General features: G+C 43.5%; 1 protein-coding gene across 3 annotated transcripts in view; it reads left to right on the forward strand.

The window, feature by feature from the left end:
* The first annotated feature begins 6774 nt into the window (after positions 1-6774).
* The window catches only part of PSKH1 (protein serine kinase H1), a 39778-nt gene continuing 21819 nt past the window's right edge, over positions 6775-24733 (forward strand). Inside the window, exons 1-3 of one of the 3 annotated variants that reach the window (XM_084813224.1) lie at positions 6789-6875; positions 10067-10177; positions 12177-13195. In XM_084813224.1, coding sequence (XP_084669350.1) covers positions 12275-13195 — 921 coding nt within the window. In that variant the 5' untranslated portion in view covers positions 6789-6875; positions 10067-10177; positions 12177-12274. Of the gene's footprint in view, positions 7251-10066; positions 10178-12176; positions 13196-24733 lie in introns of all 3 variants that reach the window. The other 2 variants (XM_084813222.1, XM_084813223.1) reach the window with 2 other exon arrangements.

The raw sequence follows: 24733 nt of genomic DNA on the forward strand, positions 1-24733 counted from the left end.
CTCCAGCCCAGTAGCCTGCTTCCTACAGTGGCCAACAAGATGCCTCTGGAAGCCCACAAGCAGGGCATGAAGGCAATCCTGCACTGTTCCCCCACCCCCTGCCGCCCTGCTCAGAAGATGCTGGTATTCAGTGGCATAACTGCTTCTGATCGTGGATGTCCCATTGAGCCATTGGCGAACCTTTAATCTGTGGGTGTGTCTCATCTCCTTTCAAAGTCAGCTCAGCCAGCAACCATCACCACATCCTGTGGCAGTGAATCCCATGAGCTAGTTATGTGCCATCGTGTGAGGAAGTCTTATGTGTTCCGAATCCACGGCCAAGCCATTTCACCTGGTGATAGTGGCATCTAGTATTACAAGTTGGACTGCCCCAAAATGTTGCAGTGTGCAATGCTCCTGTACAAGGTGCCCTTTTCAGGAAACTCCATTCCATTCCACCTCCCCCTGCTTTTCCAGTACCCTCCCCCCTCAGTCAGCATTCTGAGCATGCTCTGTCTACATAAGGCTGTTTTGTCTCTCCCCTCAACCCCCATTAGGGGTTCCTGCCACTAAATATTTCTTTCTACTTTTGCAAACCTTGGGGTTTCTCTAAATCTGCTGATACCTTCTTCTTGTGCATGGGTGCATGAACATCTTTGTGTGCATAAGGATCCACACTCAGAGAATGAGTTTGCTCTGAGTGTATAAAATGGGAAAGATATCTCTATCCACTTTCTCCACACTAGCCTGGTAAGAGAGCAGAGGTGGCTGTATATTTGGGGCAAATGGGGCAGTGATCCTCTGTTTCTCCCCTACTTATTTCCGGCAGAGACATCCCCCCCCCCGCAACCAGGTACATTTGCTCCAATGCATGGCATGCAGCTGCTGATTGCCACACATGGTCTTCTCCTGCCATCCTCTGACAATCTCAGTGGAATATTGAGTATCTGCCCTGCCCTCCACCCCACCAGCTCCAATGAGCACCAGCTGCCAGTGTAAAAGAGGTAAGTATCATTGTCCCAATACTGCAGATGGGAGGCTGAGAAAATAGTACTTTGCCCAAGGCCACCTGGTGAGTTTATGACTGAGGTATGATGTGAACTGGGGACTTTCCAGCAAATAGCTCAAACTCTCAGGCGCTGCATGCCACCATCTCCTGGTCTGAATAGTTACCTGAGCCCATGTTTGTAATGGCTTTGTGCAGAAGTGGGGAACCTGTGGCACTCCAGCAGGTGTTGGACTCCAAATCCCATCAACCCCAGGCAGTGTGGCCAATAGTCTGGGATAATGGGAGTTGTAGTCCATCAACTTTTGGAGCATCACAGGTCCCCCATCTTGGTTTTAAAGTATCCAGAGCTCTGACTAGAGCTCACTTTGGTAGGGAAGAACCAAGATTCAGGGTTAGAGCACATACTTTGCATGCAATAAGGACCCAAGTTTCCATCCCTGGCATCTCTAGTTAAAGGATCAGGTAGCAGGTGATGGGAAGCACCTTGGAGAGACCTTTCCTGTCAAAATAGAGAGCATTGGACTAAATGGACCAGTGGTCTGGAGCTCAGTGTTGGGTAGCTTCATACATTGCCTGGGCAACAGTTGCCTCCTCCTACCTTGTGATTTGCTGGCATAGTTGTCTGTGCAAGTTATCACTGAGTGGACCTTAGCCCAATAAACTGCATGTGTCTAGCAACCATTATAAATATTTCCAAGATCTGAGTGTAACAAAAATATACACTGCTGGGTAAAAAAGGAGAAGTGAATCTGTAATAAGGAGTTTGAGATCATCCTACACTTTGCTCCCCCACTCTCAAAAAATATTTCAGTAGGGGGAGGGAACTTGTCTCCTAAATGAGAGTCTGCCAAAACACACACACCCAGAACTCTGTTTGTTTGACACAAGAGATTTGGAACGAATCACTTCATAAATGTGTAGAACAAAAGCTCTCTGCAGCACACAGATGCATTATCAAAATGTCTTTAGGTGTTGTGGCATCAATGGGATAATGAACTGGATTCTATTAATTCTCATGGGAATGCTGGAGTTTACTAACAGCATTATTTTCCAGTGACACCACACACACAAGAGACACAAGGTTACTATTTTCCACAAAGAAACAAACTGCATCAGTAAGAGAAGCATCCCAGGAACTGGGATGACCCAAAGAGAGATACTTGCTCTGAGGCAAAGGGTGGAGTGGTGCTGTCAACTGTTGTCTCTGCATCTAAACTAGCAACATGAAGTCCAATGCCTTTTTACAATTTACAAAGGACAAACAGGACCATCTCAATAAAAAAGAATGATTGAATACTAACTGTGCATTAGAAATGGCAATTCAGAGCAACCACAGCGAAAAGGTTTCACTCCTGGGCGGTCTGTTCCTGACCTCACAGACATTATCCTCAAGCAAAAATAAAATAAAATAAAATAAAATAAAAATGTTTACACAGCAGATAGAGCATAAGGCTGCTGAACTGGTGTTTATTTACAGATCTGACGCAATTTTCATTTGCAGTGAATCATGATTTCTAGACTGGTTAGCTTGGTACAAACAGTGATCATCTCTTACATATGAGGTGCTTCCAGATGAGGCTTTTAGACTGCACTTGCCCTACAGGAGCTATCCAGGGTGCTGAACCTATTTTAGGGATAGGGTTCGACACTTTCATAGAATCATAGGGTTGGAAGGGGCCTACAAGACCACTGAGTCCAACCCGCTGCTCAGTGCAGGAAGCCTGATTCCCAGGTGGTCTCCCATCCAAGTACTAACCAGGGCTGACCCTGACTTAGCTTCCGAGATCAGATGAGATCAGGCACATCCAGCCCTTTGCTCGTTGAATAGCTCTTTTAGAGTTCTGACTTGTTCTGACTGAAACCCGGAGTGCGTTCACAGCCCCACTGTAATAGGAGCCATCAGCCTCCACTAACTTAACCAGAACACTCCTGTTGCAATTCAGCAAGCACAGAATTGATTCACAGCCCCACCAAAAACAGAGCCACCAGCTTCCACTGTGCTGGCCAAGCTCTACATCTGTTGGCTTGATGAATCCTTGTGCCTGAATCTCATTACTTCAACTGTTTGATTAATGTATGGTAACCTTGCACTCAGAGTGGCCAAATGCAAAAGAGGTTCCTGCACCTTTAATAATTGTGCAGACAAAGGAATTTCAGAACTGTGTCCAGTTCTGGTCACCACACCTAAAAGAAGATATTGTAGAGCTGGAAAAAGTGCAGAGGGGGGCAACTAAAATGATCAAGGGGCTGGAGCATCTCCCCCAAGACAGAAGCTTACAACAACTGGGATTGTTTAGCTTGGGAAAAGGGAGGGTAAGGGGAGACATGATAGAGGCCTACAAAATTATGCATGGTGTGGAGAATGTGGATAGGGAGACATTTTTCTCACTCTCTCAAAAGACTAAAACCTGGACTCATCCCGTGAAACTGATTGGTGGGAGATTCAGGACAGATAAAAGGAAGTACTTCTTCATACAGTGCATAGTTAAACTATGGAATTGGCTACCACAGGATGTAGTGATGGGCACCAATTTTGATGGCTTTAAAAGGGGGTTGGACAAATTCCTGGGGGAAAAGGCTATCAATGGCTACTAGTCCTGATGGCTATGTGCTACCTCCAGTACCAGAGGCAGTAAGCCTATGTACACCAGTTGCTGGGGAACATGGGTGGGAGGGTGCTGTTGTGCTCATGCCCTGCTTGTGGGTTCCTGGTCGACAGCTGGTTGGCCACTGTGTGAACAGAATGCTGGACTAGATGGACCCTTGGTCTGATCCAGCATGGCTCTCCTTATGCTCTTTATGGTCTTATGTTCTTAAGGTGTGTAGCTTGTCATCCAGACAGGGAAAGTGCCATTGAAATTCCCCCTTCTACACAGCTACTAGAGGCGCAGGAGCCTTGCCTTCTTTTGCATTTGGCCATCCTACATTGTGCTCAGCATGTGCTTTTAATTTCATCTCACAAAATCTTTTCACTGGACTCTTCACAGTCCAACGGCTGCAAGGCTTAGCTGCTGAATCTAGGATAGCCACATGTATGTCACCAAAAAAGAAATGCATTACCAAAAAAGAGAACATGGTTGACATAATATTTTCATATAGTGATTTATATGTATAGACACATATAAATTTAGATTGGACAGCCCTTCAAATAGATGATACCTCCAAACAGTGGACTGTCCTCTGACAGCCCTTCAAAAAGGTGACTCTCCTCCATAAAGTAGGACACACAACCACCAATAATTTCATGGACTGGATTTGATGAATTTTTCTTTGATCTGATGATTACATAATTAAGACAATTACATTTTTTTTAATTAAAAGGAACAACGCCTTATTTACTTCTAAGCAGTTTCAGGACAAACTATGGCAGGGCAAATAAATACACCATATAGCAGGCAAAACAAAACTTTCAGCAATATATAGTAGTAAGTCGGGGCAGGAAATGATATATAGTAACAAAAGGGAGTTCTGTAAGTAAAAAGGGGGGGTTCTACTTTCATTGGTGACACTTTGGAGGCGATATATGTGTGTGCGCGCATGCATGAATGCGCATAAACAGCAGCATGGCTATCCTCTCACAGCAAGGTCCTCTCCACTACCATTTGATACAGATCTTGCTATTGCAAAAGGGAAAAGCAGTTCCAGCAAACTTTGTTTGATTGTGCAGCAGTGCCTACCATCAACCTCACCTCTGGTTGAAATGCATTGTGCCATGTTCCAATTTCAGCTTTACTGAATTGAAAGAAAATCTGTTAATCCAGCCATAAGGCTGCAATCCTCTTATGCCAAAGCAGCCCCATTAAGGTAAACTGTACTAATCTAGAGGAAGGAGTAAGAAGACAGCAACTCTGAGAGCAAACTTCAAGGTAGTTTCAACTACCTTCAACAGGTCACCCAAGAAGCAGTCCAGCATGGTCTTCTTTTCACCCAGCCTCATGTATTATTAATAGTCATAAAGATCTCAGTGCTGCACCTTGATGGCTTATGTTCTCATCATTCCCTCTAATAGCAAACTTGCGTGGTGAGTGCAGATAGAAATGGAGCCAAAATGGGGCCACTGAGAAAGAAGATAGAGGCATCAGCATACTCAGGAGAATCCCGAGGTCTGCAGAAGTTAAAAAAATGTTTTAAAGGAACACCTAAGAAGGTAAAATAAATTCCAAAATACAGCTCAGTGAATATTGAGCATGCTCAGTCAGTAGCCATGGAATGCCAGTTGGAATAGAAAAACAGAAAACAGGATCAAGAGAAATGTAACACCCAACTTGAAGTCTTTGATGCTTGTAGTATCCTAGCAGAGGGCATAGCTTGGACAAGAACCCTGAAGGAGGAGCACTCCTGCTAGGGGGTGAGGATATACTGCAACATTTTGTTGCGTCCTATACTTGTTCTCACGTGGTGCTAATGTCTTGGCTCCAAGAATCCTGCCTCAGTAGGAGGTTTTGATTCAGACTGCAATCCTATGTTCACTTGGATGTAAGCCCCATTTAATTCAGTGTGATTTATTTCAGGATAAACATGCAAATTATTGGGCACTACTAAATATTAGTAGAATGCCTACTTCTTGTGTTTCCTGTCAGGGTTCCCGACACAAGTTCCATGATATGCATAAAATCACCATGCGCCGCATATTTCCTCCTCCAAGCTTGAAAATGTTGAAAGCAGCCTAGCTATTCTTCTCCTATCTACCCTGTTCTCTACCTTCCTTCCCACTGTTTTATTTTATTTATTCATTTTGGCTACCATTTTCTGAATTATATGGATTCTACCAAATCTGATGTACACAAAGCTTGGGAGGCGTGAAGTGCAGTCGTACAGATGCCTACTCTACCCAGAAGTAAGCCCTACTGCGTTCAAAGGGACTTACTGCCATGCAAGTATAGGATTGCAGCGTTAACGCAGTATTTCTCTGTGTGATTTTTCCTTACGTGATAGTCTGCATCGTAGCTACGTTTTCCACGTTATTGTTCCTTACCGTTACTCCTTCTTTATTCCTCATTATTCGGTCGTCCTGTGGTAATCATCGATCTCTCGGCTGATGGGATTGTTTTTCTTGTACTTCCAAAAGTCCCAGAATAATAAGTGACGATCTTTCTCTTCGTTATTGCGTTTCCTGCGTTTGTTGTATGTAGGTCTTGTCCGTAAATCTCAAAGGATTTAGGGCGCCATCCTAAGCATGTTTAGACGGGGGGCCGGCGGTTGGGGGAAGCCCTACAACTCCCAGCATGGCTGGCTGGGAAATGCTGGGAGTTGTAGGACTTTCCCCCCCCCGCCTAAACGTGCATAGGATTGTGCCCCGAGGGTGCGATCCTACGCACACTGACCTAGAATGAGCCCCACTGAAAACAGCGGGACATCCTTCTGAGTTAAACATACATAGGGTCGCTTGGTAAACATGCTTTATTTATTTCGTGTGGGTGTGCGGGAAACAACCACCACCCTCTGACAGCCGCCTCAAGAGGCGGGGTTTGATAATGTCTTGAATAAACGCATATTAAAAGAAGCAAGCGTGTGCACTTCGTTCACACAAACTGGAAACGCGGAGAGCCAAAAGGAGGAGAGCGCCGCTCGCCGCCATCTCCTCCAGGCAGGAGTCTGGGCGCTGGCGGGCCTGTAAGAGCAGTTCCCGTTATCTCCCTGGCCAAGCCCAGGTTTCTATAGCAACCACGGCCCTCTCGTCCAAGCTCTCTCCACCCTACCCTCTACGTAAAGGACCAAGATGGGCCCGCCCATGGCTCGCCTCCACCAATCAGAGCCAGGGAAAGCGGCCGCGCACCATGCGCGGTGTCCCTGAGCGCGCACTGATGACGCAATGACGCGAGCGCCAGGCCGTAACCCCGCATTTGGGCTTGGGCTGGACCCGGCGCCCACCCTGCGGCGGGCTGAGGTGAGTCAGTGCGGGGCGGGTCAGCCCCAGAAGTCACTGAGCCGGACGTGGCCCTTTGCCTGCTTCTGCCTCCCCCCCCCCGCGCAGTCTCGGCGGGCCTTGGCGGGGGGTCTCGGGCGCCTCGAATCTAGAAGGGCCTGCTCGTCTCTCCTCCATGCCCCTGGTACAAGGCCTGCCTTACAGATTCCTCCCCTTCCCCCTAGCCTGACTCTGAGTCTGGGGGCTTTGGCACTGAACCTTTCTCGCCTTGCCTTCCCAAATCAGCACCCCGGGCTGTTCCTCTTCAGCATTCAGAGCTCTTCCACGTCAGGGGCGTCAAAGCCCTGGCAAGGCAGCACCTTGTCCTTACAGCTCGAATAAGCAGAAACGTTAATGGTGGGTGTTGACAGCACTGTCGTTCCTGTGACTTTCAATGAAAGGGATTTATTTCTTTAAAAATCTTAAATATATGAAGCTGCCTTATACTGGGTTAGAGTATTTGGCCACGGTGCCTAGTATTGTTTACCCTGACGGGAAGAGGCTCTCTGGGGTCTCTCAGGCACGGGGTCTTTCACATTACCTGCTGTCTGGTTTTTGATCTGCTGAGGATTGAACTTGGGATCTTCTGCATGCAAAACGTGTGCTTCATCAGCCCCTCCTCCCTCGGTCAGCCATTAACCAGTTTTGAGACATCATTATGAAGCTCTGTGGCCAGATGCTAGTAGAACTTAGCTTGGGTTGACAGGCTGTTGCCTGAAAACCCTTGAGGGATGTGAGAGAGAATGAATGGGAGCATATATGGTAGGTTATTGTTTCCCAATGTTTTTGACCCTATCTGAAATCAAGAGAGCCCCTGTGGATGCATCATTCCTTGCTGCTCTTCTTAATCTCGTAGAAAAACCTGTGGTTTTATGGAAATGAGAATGAGTATCTGCTGCAAAGTTGTGTGGGCACAGAGCTGTTTTCTTCAGCATACCAAGGAAACATGAGTTGTGTAAAACAGGAAACAAGTGCAGCGTGCAGCTTGTTTCTTGTGTGTGAAGATTTCTTCCTACATGATCACTTCCTCTCTGATCTCTTCTTTTCTTAAAGGAAAACTTTAAAAGCAAGTGCCTTGGAATAAACTTTGGTAAGCTTGCTAAATACAAAGAACAATGGGTTTAACAAGCATGTTGGTTTCTTGGGTTCTTGCAACAATCTGAAATCTGATAACATTTCATAGACACACAGTGAAGTATGTTATGGCCACTTAACACTTGCTTACAATGTGAGTGATCCTGGTTGCAGTAATGCAGCCTTTCAAATAGGTCTGCCCCAGAGAAGCAGGGCAATGGCTGTCTTTCAAGCTGCCCTATGACACACAGGGTTGGGATGGTAGATGCACTGATAAATATGAAGCATGTTATCTGTGCGGTTACTGTATTGTTACAGATGGTGATCTTATATTGGACAGTAGTGACCGCTGGCTAACACACCAGCTTCTTGTTATTTAATGCACAAATACACATATACTTCCTTACATTTGTAAATAACTACAGCCCACATGTTTGCCTGTGCTGCAAATTATTAAAACCCAGAACTCTGAATTATTGGCTTATGTGGTATGTGCCAAAGCCTAAGACTTTTCTGTACCCTGACAAATATGAGACAAAAACCTTGGCAAAGACAGGTTTCCGGGTAACCTTGGCTGAAATTAAGTCCAGGGTCTGAGAATATAATATACAGTTTTAAGACAACAAGACCCCTGTGGAATACAGAAAGGGAACATTATGTTTCATTGATTGATATTATAGCAATGCTAGCATTTTCACCCAAAGATGGTGCCTGCCCCTTTAAAAGTTCCCAGGGAATGAGAGAGGATGGGGTGCTACTGTATCTGTCCATTGTCTATTCTCCGCTGCGAACATTAGCAAACAAGATTCTAGGCAGGAAAGATGGTGGCCAAGAGGACCAATGGTGCAGCTGCTGCTTCTCTAAGTGCCTTGAAGAGCTAAAAGGGGGTAGCACCATCACATGATGTAGTCTCGGCAATCATGCCCTCCAATTACTTTCTTATAACTACCTTCAAGGCCAATACTGAGAAACACTTTAGTTCCCTAGCAGATTCTCTCCCACCCTGAGGTTTATATAAGATGGAAGCGGTAAACTGCTTTCCAAGTTCCCAGACTACTTTTGCAGTTTGGGAAGAGTTTGGCATTAAATCTTTTTTACATAATAGTGTAAATTAAAAAAGACATTCCCTGGAGGAGTAAAATGTAGATATGGCAACAGATGACCGTGTGAAAACAGGAAAACTTGAGTTGCTGATTTTTCTCTTGTGTGTCTGCACTTCAATAGTCAGGGTGTACAGTGTAGCTGGTTCACAAACTTGTGAAGCTGGTCTCTAGGAAAATGTCTTCATTAATTTTTTTTAATCATCTTTGAGAGGCAGACTTCTAACACACTCAGTTAAGTGCTTTTATTTTAGATCACATATGCTTAGTCTGAGTAATATACCACACTTAAACCTGTTTTCCTGATATTTTGAATGCTAACAGTGCATGATTGATGCACATTGCAGGTGGTTACATTGTCATAGACATGTGGTAAGCCATCAGCAGCGTGGGAATGAGGTAGTCTTGCTGCCCTTGTCTTGTTCTTCCCTTTCTCGAAACTGAGGATCATTCCAATCCTGTGCAAGGGGGTTTGACTTTAAAGAGATTTTTAGGATTAAATGTTAACCTTTGAACACTGTCTTCCTTAAACTTTTCACTTGTTTCCAAGACTGAATGCTAAATTTCTTTCTGACCTGCCTTTAAAATCTTGCTTGTTCACCTCTGAATAGATGGGATTCTCTTACTGTTGCTCAGGTTTCATGTTCATCTAAGGAAAGGTAAAATCTATTTTGACAACAGATGTTTAGGAAGATCCAACAGCTTTCTAGTATTCCCTTTTGAGTAGTTTGAGTTTAAGCTTCCTTTCTGCTCACACAGGACAAAATGTGAAATCTTAAACTGTCTGGCAAACTGCAATAGTGTGTAGGCAACTTTTCTAACTCCTACCCAGGAGTTTTTGTTCTAATTTTGGTGCAGAATGCAGTAACCTGAATGATAATGGTTTAGACCAGAAAGTCTAAATATGCCACACAATTTTTGTGCCAGTTGCATTCACTGACTACCAGTATGTTTTCAGACCCAATTAAAAGTGTTGGTTTTAACTTTTAAAACTTTCAGTGATGTGGAACCAGGTTACCTTAAGGACCACCTTCACTCATATGATCCTGCCTGTACATTTGGATCTGCTTTGGAGGCCCTGCTTGTGTGCCCCCCAATACAGTCCTTTAGGTAAGCGAGCATGGGACAGAGCCTTCTTGGTGACAGCCTCACAGTTATGGAATTCCCTTTAGTCAATTTATGCTTAACCCTTCAGAAAAGGAACTTTAAAGTTTAAAAAGGCCTTTAAAACGTATCTCTTCATTGTAACCATTCCTTAAGAATGTGGATGGCTTCTGTGATTCACAACAGTTTTCCTCTAAGTGATGTGCCTACTTTTATATCTGGTATCATTTCTCTTTGTACATCACTTTGTGAGGGTTTGGCCCTAAAATGCAGCTTATAAAATACTTTGGATAAAATGAATTAAATAAATAAATCTTCAGGCACTAAAGTAAAGCAAGCTTCTCCAGTGTGATGGGGTATAGGAATGTTTTCATTTTCCAGCAGAGTGACTACAAGCTCCTCATTTTCCTAAAATCAAGTGAATTCAAAGATTTTTTTTTTTCTGAAAAAGTAATGAGAGCAATGAATCAAAGCAAAAAAGCCCAAGCACCCAGTTCTATAGGTATCTAAAGTGCTGATGGCTAAGAATGTGAATCATGTAAGGTTTAATTCGTAAGAATTTGTGATGTTTTAAAGCCCTGATAAATATTACACTGCTATTGGGCTATTTAGCGTTAGACCATTATCAGTAAATGTTACAGCTTACACTGGGACTTTTGTACATGCATAGTATATGTATAGCAGTGGCAATAGCATTGTTTGAATATCTACCATTTTCAATATCTGGCTTTCCAATGGAACTGTAGCTCTTGCTGCTGGGAGAAACAATAGAGAAAAGAAAATGTCAAACCAAATTATGGACAAAATATTCTGACTAGGCAAACATGTAGACTAATGGTATATGCCCTTGGAAGTAAGTCTGATTGACTTCCCTGAGATTTACTTCCAAGTAACTTTTCTAAGATTGGAACTGTAATGCTTTCCAATAATAGAATTCAGGGGGTTTGATTCCAGAATTTGGGATTCTTATGCAAAATTTCCTTTGCCTTCTTGTACCCTTTTTGCAGAAATGTTCACAGCTCAGCATCCATTTCCTGTGTTCAGCTGTTTAGATTACCTTGATATATTTCTCATATAGACTCACTTGAAATGTGAGCACCGACTCCTTGATACTTATGGAATGTCAGTGCTGACTTATCTTTTTCTTTGCTTTTATCCTCCCTCCCTTCGCTTTCTAGTGAATGTGTGTTGGCAACACATTTTTTGCACCCAAGTAATTAACATACAGCTTTTGCAGAGATTGCAATCAGTCTGTTCTAGCATATTCTTTTTGGGATGACCTAAGAAGTGGATATTCTTGAACTGTTTGTGCTATATACTCAACGTTGTCAGATGTTCAGAACTGTTAGACTATCTCACTTTTAACTATGAATCTGTGAACCTTACTTTACTTTATCATGAGAGATCTGGTGCTGTCATGACACTTCTTTCCTTGGGTGCTTGCAGTATAGCTATTAAGCATACTTAAAGCCCTTCTTAATCATATTTGTTGAGAAGCCACATTTTCTAATTTACAGTGGAGATGACATCTAAGTGATTTCCACAAGCAGGATAGGGAATGCAAAGAATGTTAATATGGCTCAACTCAAACATCACACCAAACCATGGTCTATTTATGCTAATCATAACTTGGAATCCAAATCATAGCTTGAGCTTCCAAATGGAGAACAGGTAAACCATGATTAAGAGCTGCTTGTTTGCTTTCATTTTCTGTCCTCTTGGCATTTAGCCTCATAAGCTCACTCCTATGACTATGGTACAGCTGATTCTGAAGGTAATGTCAGTTCAGACATTGTGCAAGCCTACTTCAAGCTATAGTTCCTGATTCTGGTTAGTTGGCTGATTGCAAATTCACAGTTTATCAATTCAAACATCACACGAAATTGTAGTTTACATTTCTTAACCATAGTTTGGTGAGATGTCTGAACCGAGCCAGTGTGCAGAATGGGAGGGGGCATTTATTTGGAAATGTATAATACACTAATGGCTCTTTCTTTCCCCCCAGCTTCTTGGGATGTTGCGAAGGCTGGAGTTATTCCAGACATGGTTGCTGTGGTGTTGCTCTGGGAGAACACCTTGATGGATGATTAGTACCATTCAGTGATGGGCTGTGGGACTAGCAAAGTACTTCCCGAGCCTCCCAAGGATGTTCATTTGGATCTTGTTAAAAAGGTTGAGCCGTACACTGGTTATAAAACTGACATATATAAGCACTTCATCAAGGGCGATGGAGATGCCATCAAATCTGCTATCCCTTCTCCTCCCTGTCACACCAACCCACATGTGGAACAGCCAGAGCCCCGCAAGAACAGAGTGGCAAAGTATCGTGCCAAATTTGATCCCAGAGTGACAGCCAAGTATGACATCAAAGCCCTGATTGGCCGAGGCAGCTTTAGCCGTGTGGTACGGGTGGAGCACAAGGCTACCAAGCAACCATATGCAATCAAGTTGATAGAAACCAAGTATCGCGAGGGGCGAGAAGTGTGCGAGTCAGAGCTGTGTGTGCTGCGTCGTGTGCGGCACACCAACATTATCCAACTCATTGAAGTGTTTGAGACTCAGGAGCGTGTGTACATGGTGATGGAATTGGCCACTGGAGGCGAATTGTTTGACCGTATCATTGCTAAAGGCTCCTTTACGGAAAGAGATGCTACCCGGGTGCTGCAGATGGTACTGGATGGGGTTAAATACCTACATACATTGGGCATAACTCATAGGGACTTAAAGCCAGAGAACTTGCTATATTACCATCCAGGCATGGATTCTAAAATAATGATCACAGACTTTGGACTGGCAAGTGCTCGAAAGAAAGGAGATGACTGCTTAATGAAGACCACCTGTGGGACACCAGAATATATTGCCCCAGAGATCTTGGTCAGAAAGCCTTACACTAATTCTGTAGACATGTGGGCACTGGGTGTGATCTCATACATCCTACTGAGTGGGACAATGCCTTTTGAAGATGACAACCGCACCCGCTTGTACCGGCAAATTCTGAAAGGAAAGTACAGTTACTCAGGGGAGGTGAGTATCTCAGGGCTCCAGGGGCATACCTGTTGTGCAAGAGTATTTTGTGATAGTCTCAAATCTCTGGTCTCTACAAGAAACCCCCTCGTCCTTACATTTTGGCTCCTACAGTGACCCAGATTCTAAAAGGTTACAGCTATTGGCATGTAGTATGCTTTTTGTTTCAGAAATTAAGTCCTCTTTTTGTGAAAATGTGTTGCTTTGTTATACAGTGACTGTCATCTTGGAGATGACAAAGTGGAGATAACGAGTGACTTGGTGACTTCTGAGCAGTGGCAACTTCTTCCCCTGCTATGGGAAGGGCAGTTTGTTTTCAGAATAGTTATTAGGATTCCTCCTCTGTCCATGTATCTTGATTCATTTCATTTTATTCTTTTTTATACACCTTTTCAGCTGAAAAAGCTCTCAAGCCAAAGAAGTTATTAAAGAACCCTTAAAATAAGAATAATTAATGTAATAATAAGCATAATGTTAACATCTTCAGCACTAGAATAGTTAGCTGTTAAGCTGTTAGGGAGGCCTTGCTCTCCTGGCTCCTCTGAAAGAAGAGAGCAGGGCACCTTTGGTCTTTACAACAGACTCAGAAGGAATGGCTGTCTGTTGCACAGTCAGGAATGGCCTTCTGTCTCTGAAATGTTGCACTCTGAAAAGCCAGTTCCCTCTAGGAGTCTGTCTGGTACCAAGGAAAGGCAGTGGGGTAGATCTGACTTCGCTGGCTGGTATTGTCAGGTGCATCTCAAGATACCTTAGTTGCCAGATGTAGGGTATTCTAGCGTGTATGATTTCAGTCTGCTGTTTTACTGTTTGGATTGTTCCATTCTTCGTCATGTGGTTCTAGAAAAAGGGTATCTAAGTGTGGAGATGGGCCTGCTCTCTTGTTCGTTCAGGAAGTAATACTCCGAAATAGAAATAGTTCAGACTGTTGGCCCAAGTGTATCCCAGCAAGAACTGAGCCAAACATCATATATGACTAAGAGCAATTTTTGAATCAGAGGGTTGAGAAGTGACATTAAAATTACTGTCTGAAAAATAAATGGAATGCTTAATACTTTTGGCATTTTAGAAACATGAGACTGTGATGGCATTTCAGTAATGGATGAAGAGGGTTTTTTTTTGTGATGTCTGGGTTGTAATGTTCCTGATGCTAAATCAGGATATAAGATGATGCAGAAATACAAGTTGGTCTTCTTTAAAACTTCCTCTTGAAAAGGTCTGAGGCTGTGTGAGACTTGAGATGTCCTCCAGATAATGTGCTGTTGGCAATCTTAGTGTTTTTTTGCCTGTAGCTTCCATATACATATTGCTGGGTTCTATCATACATTTTCATTTCATTTCATTGATTACATTTCTATACCACCCAATAGCCAAAGCTCTCTGGGCATTTTCAAAGATCGCATGCCATGCAGTCTGATTTCACAAGCAAGTAGGTGCTTCTAGTTTCCTGTGTTTTGGTGGGTATGGTATCTTAACTCAGTTCTGAAGCTGCGTTTGTATGTTTCTGATGAGGCATAGCATGAAATTCTGACAACTGCCATTCAAAAATGTAAAGATAGACAACGTGTTGGCAACATTCCTGTTTGACTATCATGCTTTGCCTCCTTTTTATAGATTCAAGAGCTGGTTTACAAGTTTTTCTCACTGGCTTCATTTGCATGTAATCCTAATCCACAATTTCACACTACATGCAGGAGTCTCTGTAAGCCCAAGCAAAGCCTCAGGCTTATGCACGCTCCATTCTCCTCCTCCTGTTGTGTTGAGTTTCACTTCCAGTTCCTGGGAAATGAACCCAAAATTGTGCTTAAAAACACATTCTGCTTTGTTAAACTGGCAAAACAATCAGGTTTATTGTTGCTTGTTTAGCAGCTGATTAGAATTTGTTTTTAAACCAAGATTCCTGGTTCATACATAATAACAAGCTAGCACTTAGAGAAAGGAGAGAGGCTTCTGTATGTAACAGTAAATCCTGGCTTGGTGTTACATGGAGCTGGCCTCGTGCTTCAGTTTTCACAAAATTAAGGTTTATGCTAGAAGCCAAAGTTAACACTTTCTGCATAATTCTCTCCTGTTCTGTATTATATGGTAGGTTACTTGGCTTCCTAATTCCTGTATTTGTTACCTCCCATTTATTCTCACAGCAGCCTTGTCAGATGGTTTAGGATAAAATTTACTCATGGTAAAGGCTTACCTGTGGTCCCCTAATGAGCTATATAATCGGAAGACTTTATGCAGATGCAAACCCAGTCTTGCCATTTACTTGACAAGGAACTGCAGCCATTCTTAAAATCTGACTACCTGTATAGTACACATGCATGCAAGCAAGTATGGCCAGGTATGTTGCATTAGGTGTACACTTTAAAATGTGATATACGAAACAGGCTTAAGCAAGAGTTGGTGGTCATTGGTAATATCATTTCTAAAGTACGTTAAGCTTTCTAGGCACTGTATACAAAGATTTTAAAAATGATCTACAAATTTCATAAATATGTAGAATATGCTAAGTAAGTTATAAATTATGTATTTTATGTTAAAGCAGTAAAATAGGTTTAGGTTTGATGACAAGGTATTGCAGATGTTTCCATTCCCCCCCCCCCCAGAAAATTTATGGTTTTTTTCTACGGGGGTGAAGGAAATGGAGGGAATTCTTTTCCCCATGGCTTCAAAATTTCTAGAAATTTTACATTTCTGTAGTGAAGAGGGAAACAACCAAACTCACAAACCAAGTCTTAATATTACATAATTATTCTTATAATGACCGGCTGGGAAGGAGAGGAGCCAAATGAAAGTTGGTTCCAGCTCAGCTGAGGCCATGGGCCATGCTTCCCCACCTCTCCATTTGCTGTAACCAGGTGGAATGGCAATTTGAACCTGGATCCTCCATGTCAATAAATCTAAAACACTTGCTCTCATTTTCCTTCCCTTAGTATTTGTTCTAGAAGTGGCAAGTCATTAGTTACAAATAGACAGATTTACACTGGCCTGTTTCACATGTAACAACAACCCAGAGTATGCATTGTGGTTGAATCGTGAGTTGTTGTTGAATCGTGAGTTGTTGTTATCTGCAAACCGTGCACTATGGTTTAACTATGGGTTGTTAACTGCAAACAACCCCTGAAAAGAACCCATAGTTTGTTGGGTTGTAAACTCTGGGTTATTTGTGGTTGACAACCCATAGAGCAGGGTTTGCATGTAATGACAACCCACAAATCACTGACAACCCATATTATGGGTTGTTGTTACATGTGAACGAGGTTACAATGTTGGTGTGACATGAAATAACTGGTAGCTTCCAAGATCCTGGGAAATTCATAGGCAGAATCTGTGGTGCTACTTCAGATGCTGCAGCTCAAGCATAGGTTTGTACCATTATAGTACAAACGGGATAAAATCATAAAGCACTGCACTAATCCCCCCCCCCAATTTCTTGGTAGTCAATGTTTGCAATGTCCCTTGTCTTGAACAACAGCTCTATTGTAGGGGAGTAGATTTGGTGGTCTTACTTGATCTTCAGTGGCTTGATGTAGATGTCATTTAGTGTTACATGCACAAGCCTTTGCAAGCCTGAATAAAGCCTTGGGCTCACATGCTTCCCCTTTCCCTCTCCTCCTCCTGCATAGCCGAAAGAAGGAATAAACCAGGATTCAGTTTCACTTTGCCAGATTCCTGGCTTGTTGTTACATACAACCAAGAATCAGGGTTCAACACAAACTGAAGAACCCTGTTCAAGCATTATGCCCAAACAAGGTACACAGACATGTGTAAGCAACACAGAGCTGCGTACACAGGCCTGTCCCCAACATCACCAGCTCTGCGCCCTCTGTTCCCAACCTTGCCAGATGGAGCAGCAAGGTCTGAAGAGAGGCTCATCTGACTACAAATAGAACTCTCTACACGATCAGAGACCCTGCTTTACCACAGTTCCCAATAGTGCAGGGGACTTTTACCCTGTTCAGTACAGGGAGGTTGGGGACTGAGGGGTGGGGCTGATGTGTGAAGAGATTATGGGGGCAGGGCCAACATGCATGGCCCCAGTCCCCTGTCCCCTTACATGTGTTTGTATACCCTATTTAGGTCTAACACCTTCATTTGTTTAAGCAATCCAAGGTTTGTTCTTGGATTACTTAGCATTGACTAGACTCTCGTTGTTAAGCTAAAATTCCTGGTTTGTACACAAGGACAAGCCAAGAATTGGGCAAAGTGAAATAGAATTCTGGTTTATTTCTCCTCCTGGCCCCTAAAGGAGGAAGGATGGGAGGAATATACAAGCTCAAGGATTTACCTGGGCTTGCAGAGGCTTGTGCATATAACACTAAATCCTGGTTTATTGTTACATGTGGAACCGAGTCATTAAATCTGCACCAGGAAAGTGTAGCATATGATTAGGTGTCAGTTTTATTTTTGTGAGAGAGAATATTGCTAATCCTTATAGCTGTGTTCAAACAATCTAGTTGGGGCTTCTGCTGTGAAAAGGTGACCCCTCTTTCTTCGTCAAAGCTCTTAGTCCCTGCTCATGACCTCCTCAAACTTGGGTTTTTTTTTCTTCTACTAGGAATCCTAGTGAACTCCCGTTGAAGATTTTAACCCCCAAAAGAGATTTCTGTCCACATCTTGCTCCCCAAAATTTGCAACCAAAACAGATGAGGTCCTTATTTAAAAAGCTATTTGTAATTGATTCTCTCTCTGTTCCATAGATCTGGAATATCTCACAAGATTAAACATAAAAATATCAAACATAAACATCAGAAACATTGCTAAAATGGCTTGTGCTTTTCATCCAATACATATTTCGATTGCATTTTAAGCATGTTTTATATATATACACAAAAGACCGCATTACATTGGGAAAAAATATTTTTGGAAGTTAATTGTTCTTTAAAATACTACCCTGCTGCTTAGAAGAGTAAGGTGGCACCCCAATTTATAGTCTAGGGTGGTTGCTTTCTGCTACGCCCCCTTGTTGTCTTTTAATATACAGGCATTAAACCCAAATTTTCTGATTTAGATGACCTAACTAGCTTTGCTGAATGAATCTGACAATTACCATAGCTTGGCACTGGTTTAAACAACAGTGCTTAGGAATGAGTAATACATAACCTGTGGCAAAGTGGGCTTCCAAACTCCCACAGCACTTTTTCAAGACTCATGGGTCTCTCAGAGAAATAATGCTTTGGTTTTCCCAATTATTTTTGGAGTTTCAGCTCCCCCCCCCCTTTTTTTCTGATGTAATGGGACGAAATTAGCCATAAACTGTTTTCATCAGAATACAGCTGACCTTCCAAAAGCAAATAAAGAAAACTTAGGAATCTTTTAAAACCACACTGGACACAACTTTCTTTGGCAAACTGAGTGCAGGGTAGAGAGTGCAGGAGGAAGAAAGAGACAAAAAAAAACTACTAAGGGCACAGTCTTGTGGGATTGCTGCCCACTAGATGGAAGTCTCCAATCTCAGAGGCTTCAGAGTGTCCTCTGCCTTGCCGGGCTGCCACCAGGAGTGTGTACTATGGAGGCAATTTTCACCTCTCCATCCTCTTTTATTTTTTCTTCTAGATGGGTCTCTGAGCATGTCAAGAGATGTGGTGGGGCCAGGGGCTGTGCTAGGGCTGCAGAGGCTGCAGGATACATCAGATCCTGGCCTCTCCTCTACCTTTCTGTCCCCGCCCACCGGAACGCCCACTTTTTGACCTCTATGGGGTAATCCGAGGTCATTTTTCTGACCTCAGGAAGTAGCCATGGTTCTTTCCACAGCAGCTGGGATGGGGATGGGGGGAATGCAGAGCCCCCCTCCCAAAGTTGTAGGAGTGTCTACGGCTTTGGGAGGGGACTCTTGACATATCCCATGTTCCCTGGGACACTCTTCCAGGACCACAGGATTGCTCAGCCCATTTTCTTCACGTTTAGATTTAACTCCAGCACTATGAAATTAACATGTCCTTATCCCTGACAGAGGCACTCCCAAGAGGCAGCTCTATAGAGATCTTATCATAGAGTTACAGGCTCATCTGCAGTGACCTTCTGGGCCACAGCATAAGAAAGCTGTTTTTGAACAAGGGGGGAGTGTCTTGTAAAGGCCTTCACAGAATTTAACCAACAGGCAGAGAACTTGCATCACAGAAGAATCCAAAAAGGGAGAGACTCCCCCCCCCCCCCAATCTTGGAAATGTACTTTCCAAGACAAAGTTGGGCTCCAATGCTAAACTGAGATCACAAAGCCCTATTGAGAGAAATGAAAATTGAAATTCAGGCTGACTTGTGAAGTATTCCCATTTTCTTGACAAGAAACGAGCTGACACCCAACTAATGCAGTGGCTATCTGACAGAGCAACAGAGAGCTTACCATTGGGGTTCTATTCTTGGAGTGCAGGGTCTGTTTGCAAGAGGCTGTTAAGCGATCGATGGGCAAGCTATACCATAATAACTCATTCAGGTCCTGCTGACCTCAACCTCTCTAATTATCATTCTTTGGCTCCTGCATGGTATAGAGTTGATGGCTAAGGCGTGAAATTTAAGGCAGGCTGGACAGAAGTGACTTGGCAAGTGCTTCTGATGATGCTAGCTCCCTGGGTAAGGCTTACGCTGCTCATCAAAGCTGGATCAGTGCAGCCTATCCATCAGGAACTAACTGTGTTCTCCCCTGCTTCCTTCAGTTCCTTCTTTGCTTTATCAGGATTTTACTAAATAAGCTGAAGGGCTAAGCTTTATTGTGAAAAATCCTACAGGTTACATAGCAGAAAGCACCTTCTATTGTTTCTGGTGCTTCCAGGAATATATGAGAACCCAAATGCTTTGCAGACATATATCCAGTCACTCTCTGCATTTCTGATTTGAGATACTTTGGCTATTGGGCTGTATAGAAATGGAATAAAAATAAATACATACATACTAAACTGGAAGGCTTCCACCTTCTTAAACATTGAAACTTAAGGGAGAAGTACTCTGAGAAGGTCCTGCCTGCACTTTGGCATAATTTGTGAAGTGTGGGAGCTGGAGGCTTTTGGCCTGTCAGGATACCTAGTGCTTGGGAGCTGGTTAAAAGAGCTATTAATCTGGCACCCTCTGTCTCAAACTCATTAAATTGTCTTAGTCAAGCTTCTTTCTGTGTCAACCTCAGTCCCCCCGTCTGCAATATGGGGGATAATTATAGTGACATAAATCACTTACAAGTTTCTTGTAAGGATTACAACTAGATAATGAATGGGAAGTGCTTTGAACAGTTGGAAGTGATATACAAATGTTAAGTATTAAGTACAATATGGGGCCTGCAGCAGATTGTTGCAGTGTATCACTGCAAGTTGAATCCTCAACTTCTAGCAGGAGTGCGCCTGTTCAAGGTTCTAGCCAGCCATGCCCTCCTCCAGGAAATTCCATTCCACCCACCCCATTTTCTATTTTTCTTTTCTTTTTAAAGACAAACGTGAAACAGTTGCAGGCAAAGCACAGGAAGCAGGAGGCCTGTTAGCTTTGTTCCTCCATGTTGCACATCCTCTCCCTAATCTGACATGGGTAGGAAGTTAAATGCTTGTGCATTGATGATCATGCTGTAATGATGCCACTCAGAAGCACTGTGAGAAGAGAGTTCTTTGGGTGTAAGCCTGCTTCCAGCACAACCCAGTTCACTGACCAGAGCAGCCTTCTTCAACCTGGCACCCTCCAGATCCGTTGGTCTACAACTCCCATTATTTCCAGGCAGCATGACCCAGGCAGCATCCCCAGTCATGCTGGCTGGGCATGATGGAAGTTGTAGTCCAACGCTTCTGGAAGGCAAGGGGTTGGGGAAGGTTGCACTAGAGTCAACTTCATTGGATAGTGGGCTCCAGTCCACAAACATTTATGCCATAGTAAATCTGTTGGCCTTTAAGGTGCCACACAACTCTTTCTTGTGTTTGCTGCAACAGACTAACATGGATACATCTCTGCCTTATGTGAAGTAATTGCAGGAGAAAGAAATTGTGTTTGCAAGAGAGAACACACAACCACTGAGGTGGGTAAGAAGGCATATAGTATGTCCCATGGATATTTTGCATGCAGAAGGTCCCAAGTTCAATCCCCGGCATCTCCAGGTAGGGCTGGAAAAATTCCGGCCTGAAACCCTGGAGAGATGCTGCCAGTCAGTGTGGACAATACTGGGGTAGATGGACCAGTGGTCTGACTCCGTATAGGGCAGCCAGCTTCCTATGTTCCTGTGCTCCTGCATTTTCTTTTTTTCTCATGTTCTGGATAGGCAGTAAAGGTAAGTCCTGTTCAGGTGTTTGCCTGAACTCATGAAAGCTAAAAGTGTGTGGAGGGACAGAGCCATGCACATGGGTCTTGCCTCCAGTGTCCCTGTGCTCCACCCCCTCAATTCCCAACCTTGCTGCTTTGAGCAGCAAGGTCTGAAGAGGAATTGTAATTGTGTTCAAGCACACACAAGTAGAACTCCTATTACCTCCCTACTCAACACCGGGAGGTTAAGAACTGAGCAGGCGGGGCCTGGTATGCACATGGATGTTGGGGGTGGGATCAGCCTGTCCCTCTACACACTTTAACCCTCATGAATTTGGGCAAATGCCCGAACAGGGCTATTGTTTAAAGTGGGGAGTAGAATCTTGTTTGCTGCAAATCTAGAAGAGGAAATTGTTTGTGTGAATTACATTCCATCTGGGATGATTATTTCCTTTTTGTGACTCATGATTGGTCAACACAGGCAGCAGAATGAGGTAGGAAAGGCAGTAGTAGAGTCCTGGGATAGCAGAATGGGCACAATCAGCTTCAGACTGTAGGTTAGGAGGTTCACATTTTGTATTGCTCCCTTACATGCAAAACAAGAGACCTCTCTGCAAGTAGAAAACCAGCACAGCAGGGAGTAGCTAGCACCTTTCCCTTGGTGAGCTAGGTTTTTTCCTTAAAGGGAGTTTTTACATGAGGGAGTGATGAAAAATTGTATTGTTCCCCTCCACCTGCAGCCTGTAGTGGTACAGTCCACTCTACCACCTCATTCTGGCTGTTTTGGATAAGAACACAGACTTTTTCCAGTTAGCTTTTCTGGGCCACTTCATTTCACCAGAGTTGATAGCACAATTGGCTGCAAGTCTCCTGTCTGAACACATCCCTGACATTTTATTTCTCTCTGTTTTCTCTTTACTTTGGATCAGCTTACTTGCTTTTTGTTTTGTTACATCTATTTTCTCCTCTTGAAGCAGTCACAGATTATCCCCTCGGTGGCCATGCTCCTGCCAATGCCCCACTGAGTTGAGAGCATGATGGTACCCAGTGCTCAGACTAGGGCAGCCTTCCCCACCCGGTCCCCTCCATATGTGTTAGACTGCTGCTTCCTACATCTACTAGCCTGCATGGTCAATGGCTAGGAATGGTGGGAGTTGTAGCCCATAATATCTGGAGGACGCCGGGTTGGGGAAGGCTGAGTTTGGGCTATTTCTGGTGCCAGCAGAATGCTACCATGTATCCTTTTTTTGCTCCACCACCACCTCTTCCTTTCTGTCTCGTAGTGGGCATCAACTGCCATCCTGTCCACCAAGACCAGCCCCCAGTAAGTGTACCACGTAGTTCAGCTGATCAGTCACATCACATGAAAGATTTCCCGTAGTGTCCTCCTCTTCCTCCATTCCTTCTCTGAACAGTGTCTGTTAGAGCACAGTGCATAGAGACTGCTAGCTTTCGTAGGCTCTGAGACACAGTATATTGAGCCACATTGGGGGCAGTGGCAGGGCAACTGGTGGCTGTTGTACTATTTGCTTGCCCAGGGTTATCCACTATTGGGTGAGGCTGCTAACTGAATGTTATGATTCAACCTTGCAACCTACATTTGTCTCCTCTGGCCCACAGAAGGAAAGAGTAAGAGATTGCTGTTACCCTGGTCAACCATTTTTGCTTAAAAGAACTTGAAAGTTCCTCATGATAAAAAGCATTGTTTTTGTATCTTTATTTCTGCTTGTCTGGCATTCTTTGAGGGGCTTGAGCCATGGCCCTCCTATCCTTAATTCTTGTTCCAGGTTTTTTTTCTATCTTGCCTGTCTTGTTCTTCTCTGTCCTTGCATTTGGACCAGGAGTGGAGAGATGTGGCTTCAAATCCTCATTGAGCCACAATGCTCATTGAGTAACCTTGAGCTAGTCACTATTTCTCTTGAGCCTAGCCTACATTATAAGGTTGTTATGAAGATGAGGATTGCAGGGAGAGTGAGGTATGTGTGTCACCCTGAGCTCCTTGGAGGAAAGTGGGGTTATAATGTTGGGGGGAGAGAGCGGGGGGGAGAGACCCGATCCTGCCTTCTTAATTGAAGGTCTCCCTTTACTTAAGGTATGAAAAGCAACGTGGGAAGAAGTCCTGTGCGGAATGTTTCTCAGGGCATGTGTGGAGTACCTGGAAGCAAAATAAGAAGCTTGCATGCATACTTCATAAACTTTTCCCCATCATAAATTTTAAAAAAGTAGAGGCTGCATCATCTGTCTTAAAAGGTGGCTGAAATCTATTGTCATATATGGCTCTCCTGGGAAAGTGGTCCACCAACGTCACCCCCTCCCTTCCTGTTGCTTTGTGACTCACACCAGCTTTTATTCTCCCATGAATGCCACCTCCAGATTGTATGAGGCTTAAAACACCTTGACGCAGAATGCACTTTGAAGGGTCTTGGTGCAGATGTTGTCTGGAACACGCTGTCATACATTATTGTTTGCTCCACTGAATCAGCTTCATTGAGTACAATCAAAGAAAGGTGGGGTCTTGTAAATATCTGTGATTTTTCCGTTCCTGATGCAGAACCTGCAGGTTTGTTCTAGTGAATTGGTATCCTGAACAAGCAACATTAGCATGTCATGTGGAAAGGCAGAAATAGTCATGGAAATAAAGGGACAGGTTTTGCATATCCCCCCAGAAAGCTAGACATGCCCAAGTCTCACTGAAAGCAAAGCAGGGCTTTGGTGCTGAAATACATTGATCTGAGTGGGAATTAGGCATACCTTTTTCTGGAGTGAGTGCCTTTACTAGAAGGGATGTGTGCTTATTTTAATGGTCAGATGTGATGGTGCCGAAAATAATTCTACTTTAACCAAAATTGCTGGGAGGTGATAACTTCCCTTTCTTTAAAACATTCTTATCTAACCTTTCAGTCCATAATTCCCAGGGTAGCCTACAGAATCACTGTAATATTGTATAACAAACAAATAAGACCATTTTAATAAAGTCTGGCAGCAGTAAGACCAGTCATTCTAGGATTGCAATCATATACTTACTTACCTGGGAGTAAGCCCCATTAGACTCAGTGGAGCTTTCTTATGAGTAGACACATACAGGATTGTGGTATTAAAACTGAGGAAAGTAAAACAGTTTAAGTCCCTCCACTTAATAGGTGCTCAAAGATATACAAATAAAATCAAACAATAATAAGACTCAAAAGGAAAAAAAACACATCAGCACCATAAAGTGAATCTAAAAAATAGAGAGCAACATTAAACACTATTAAAAACTTGATGGAACAAAATCGTCTTTGCTGCCTGTCTGAAGCACCATAAAAAGGGTGCCAATCTTCCCTCCCTGGGGAGGGAGTT

Source organism: Heloderma suspectum, chromosome 8 (genome assembly GCF_057233095.1).
Source record: "Heloderma suspectum isolate Gila_16-S chromosome 8, 16-S_ref, whole genome shotgun sequence".
In the NCBI taxonomy this organism is placed as follows: domain Eukaryota; kingdom Metazoa; phylum Chordata; class Lepidosauria; order Squamata; family Helodermatidae; genus Heloderma; species Heloderma suspectum.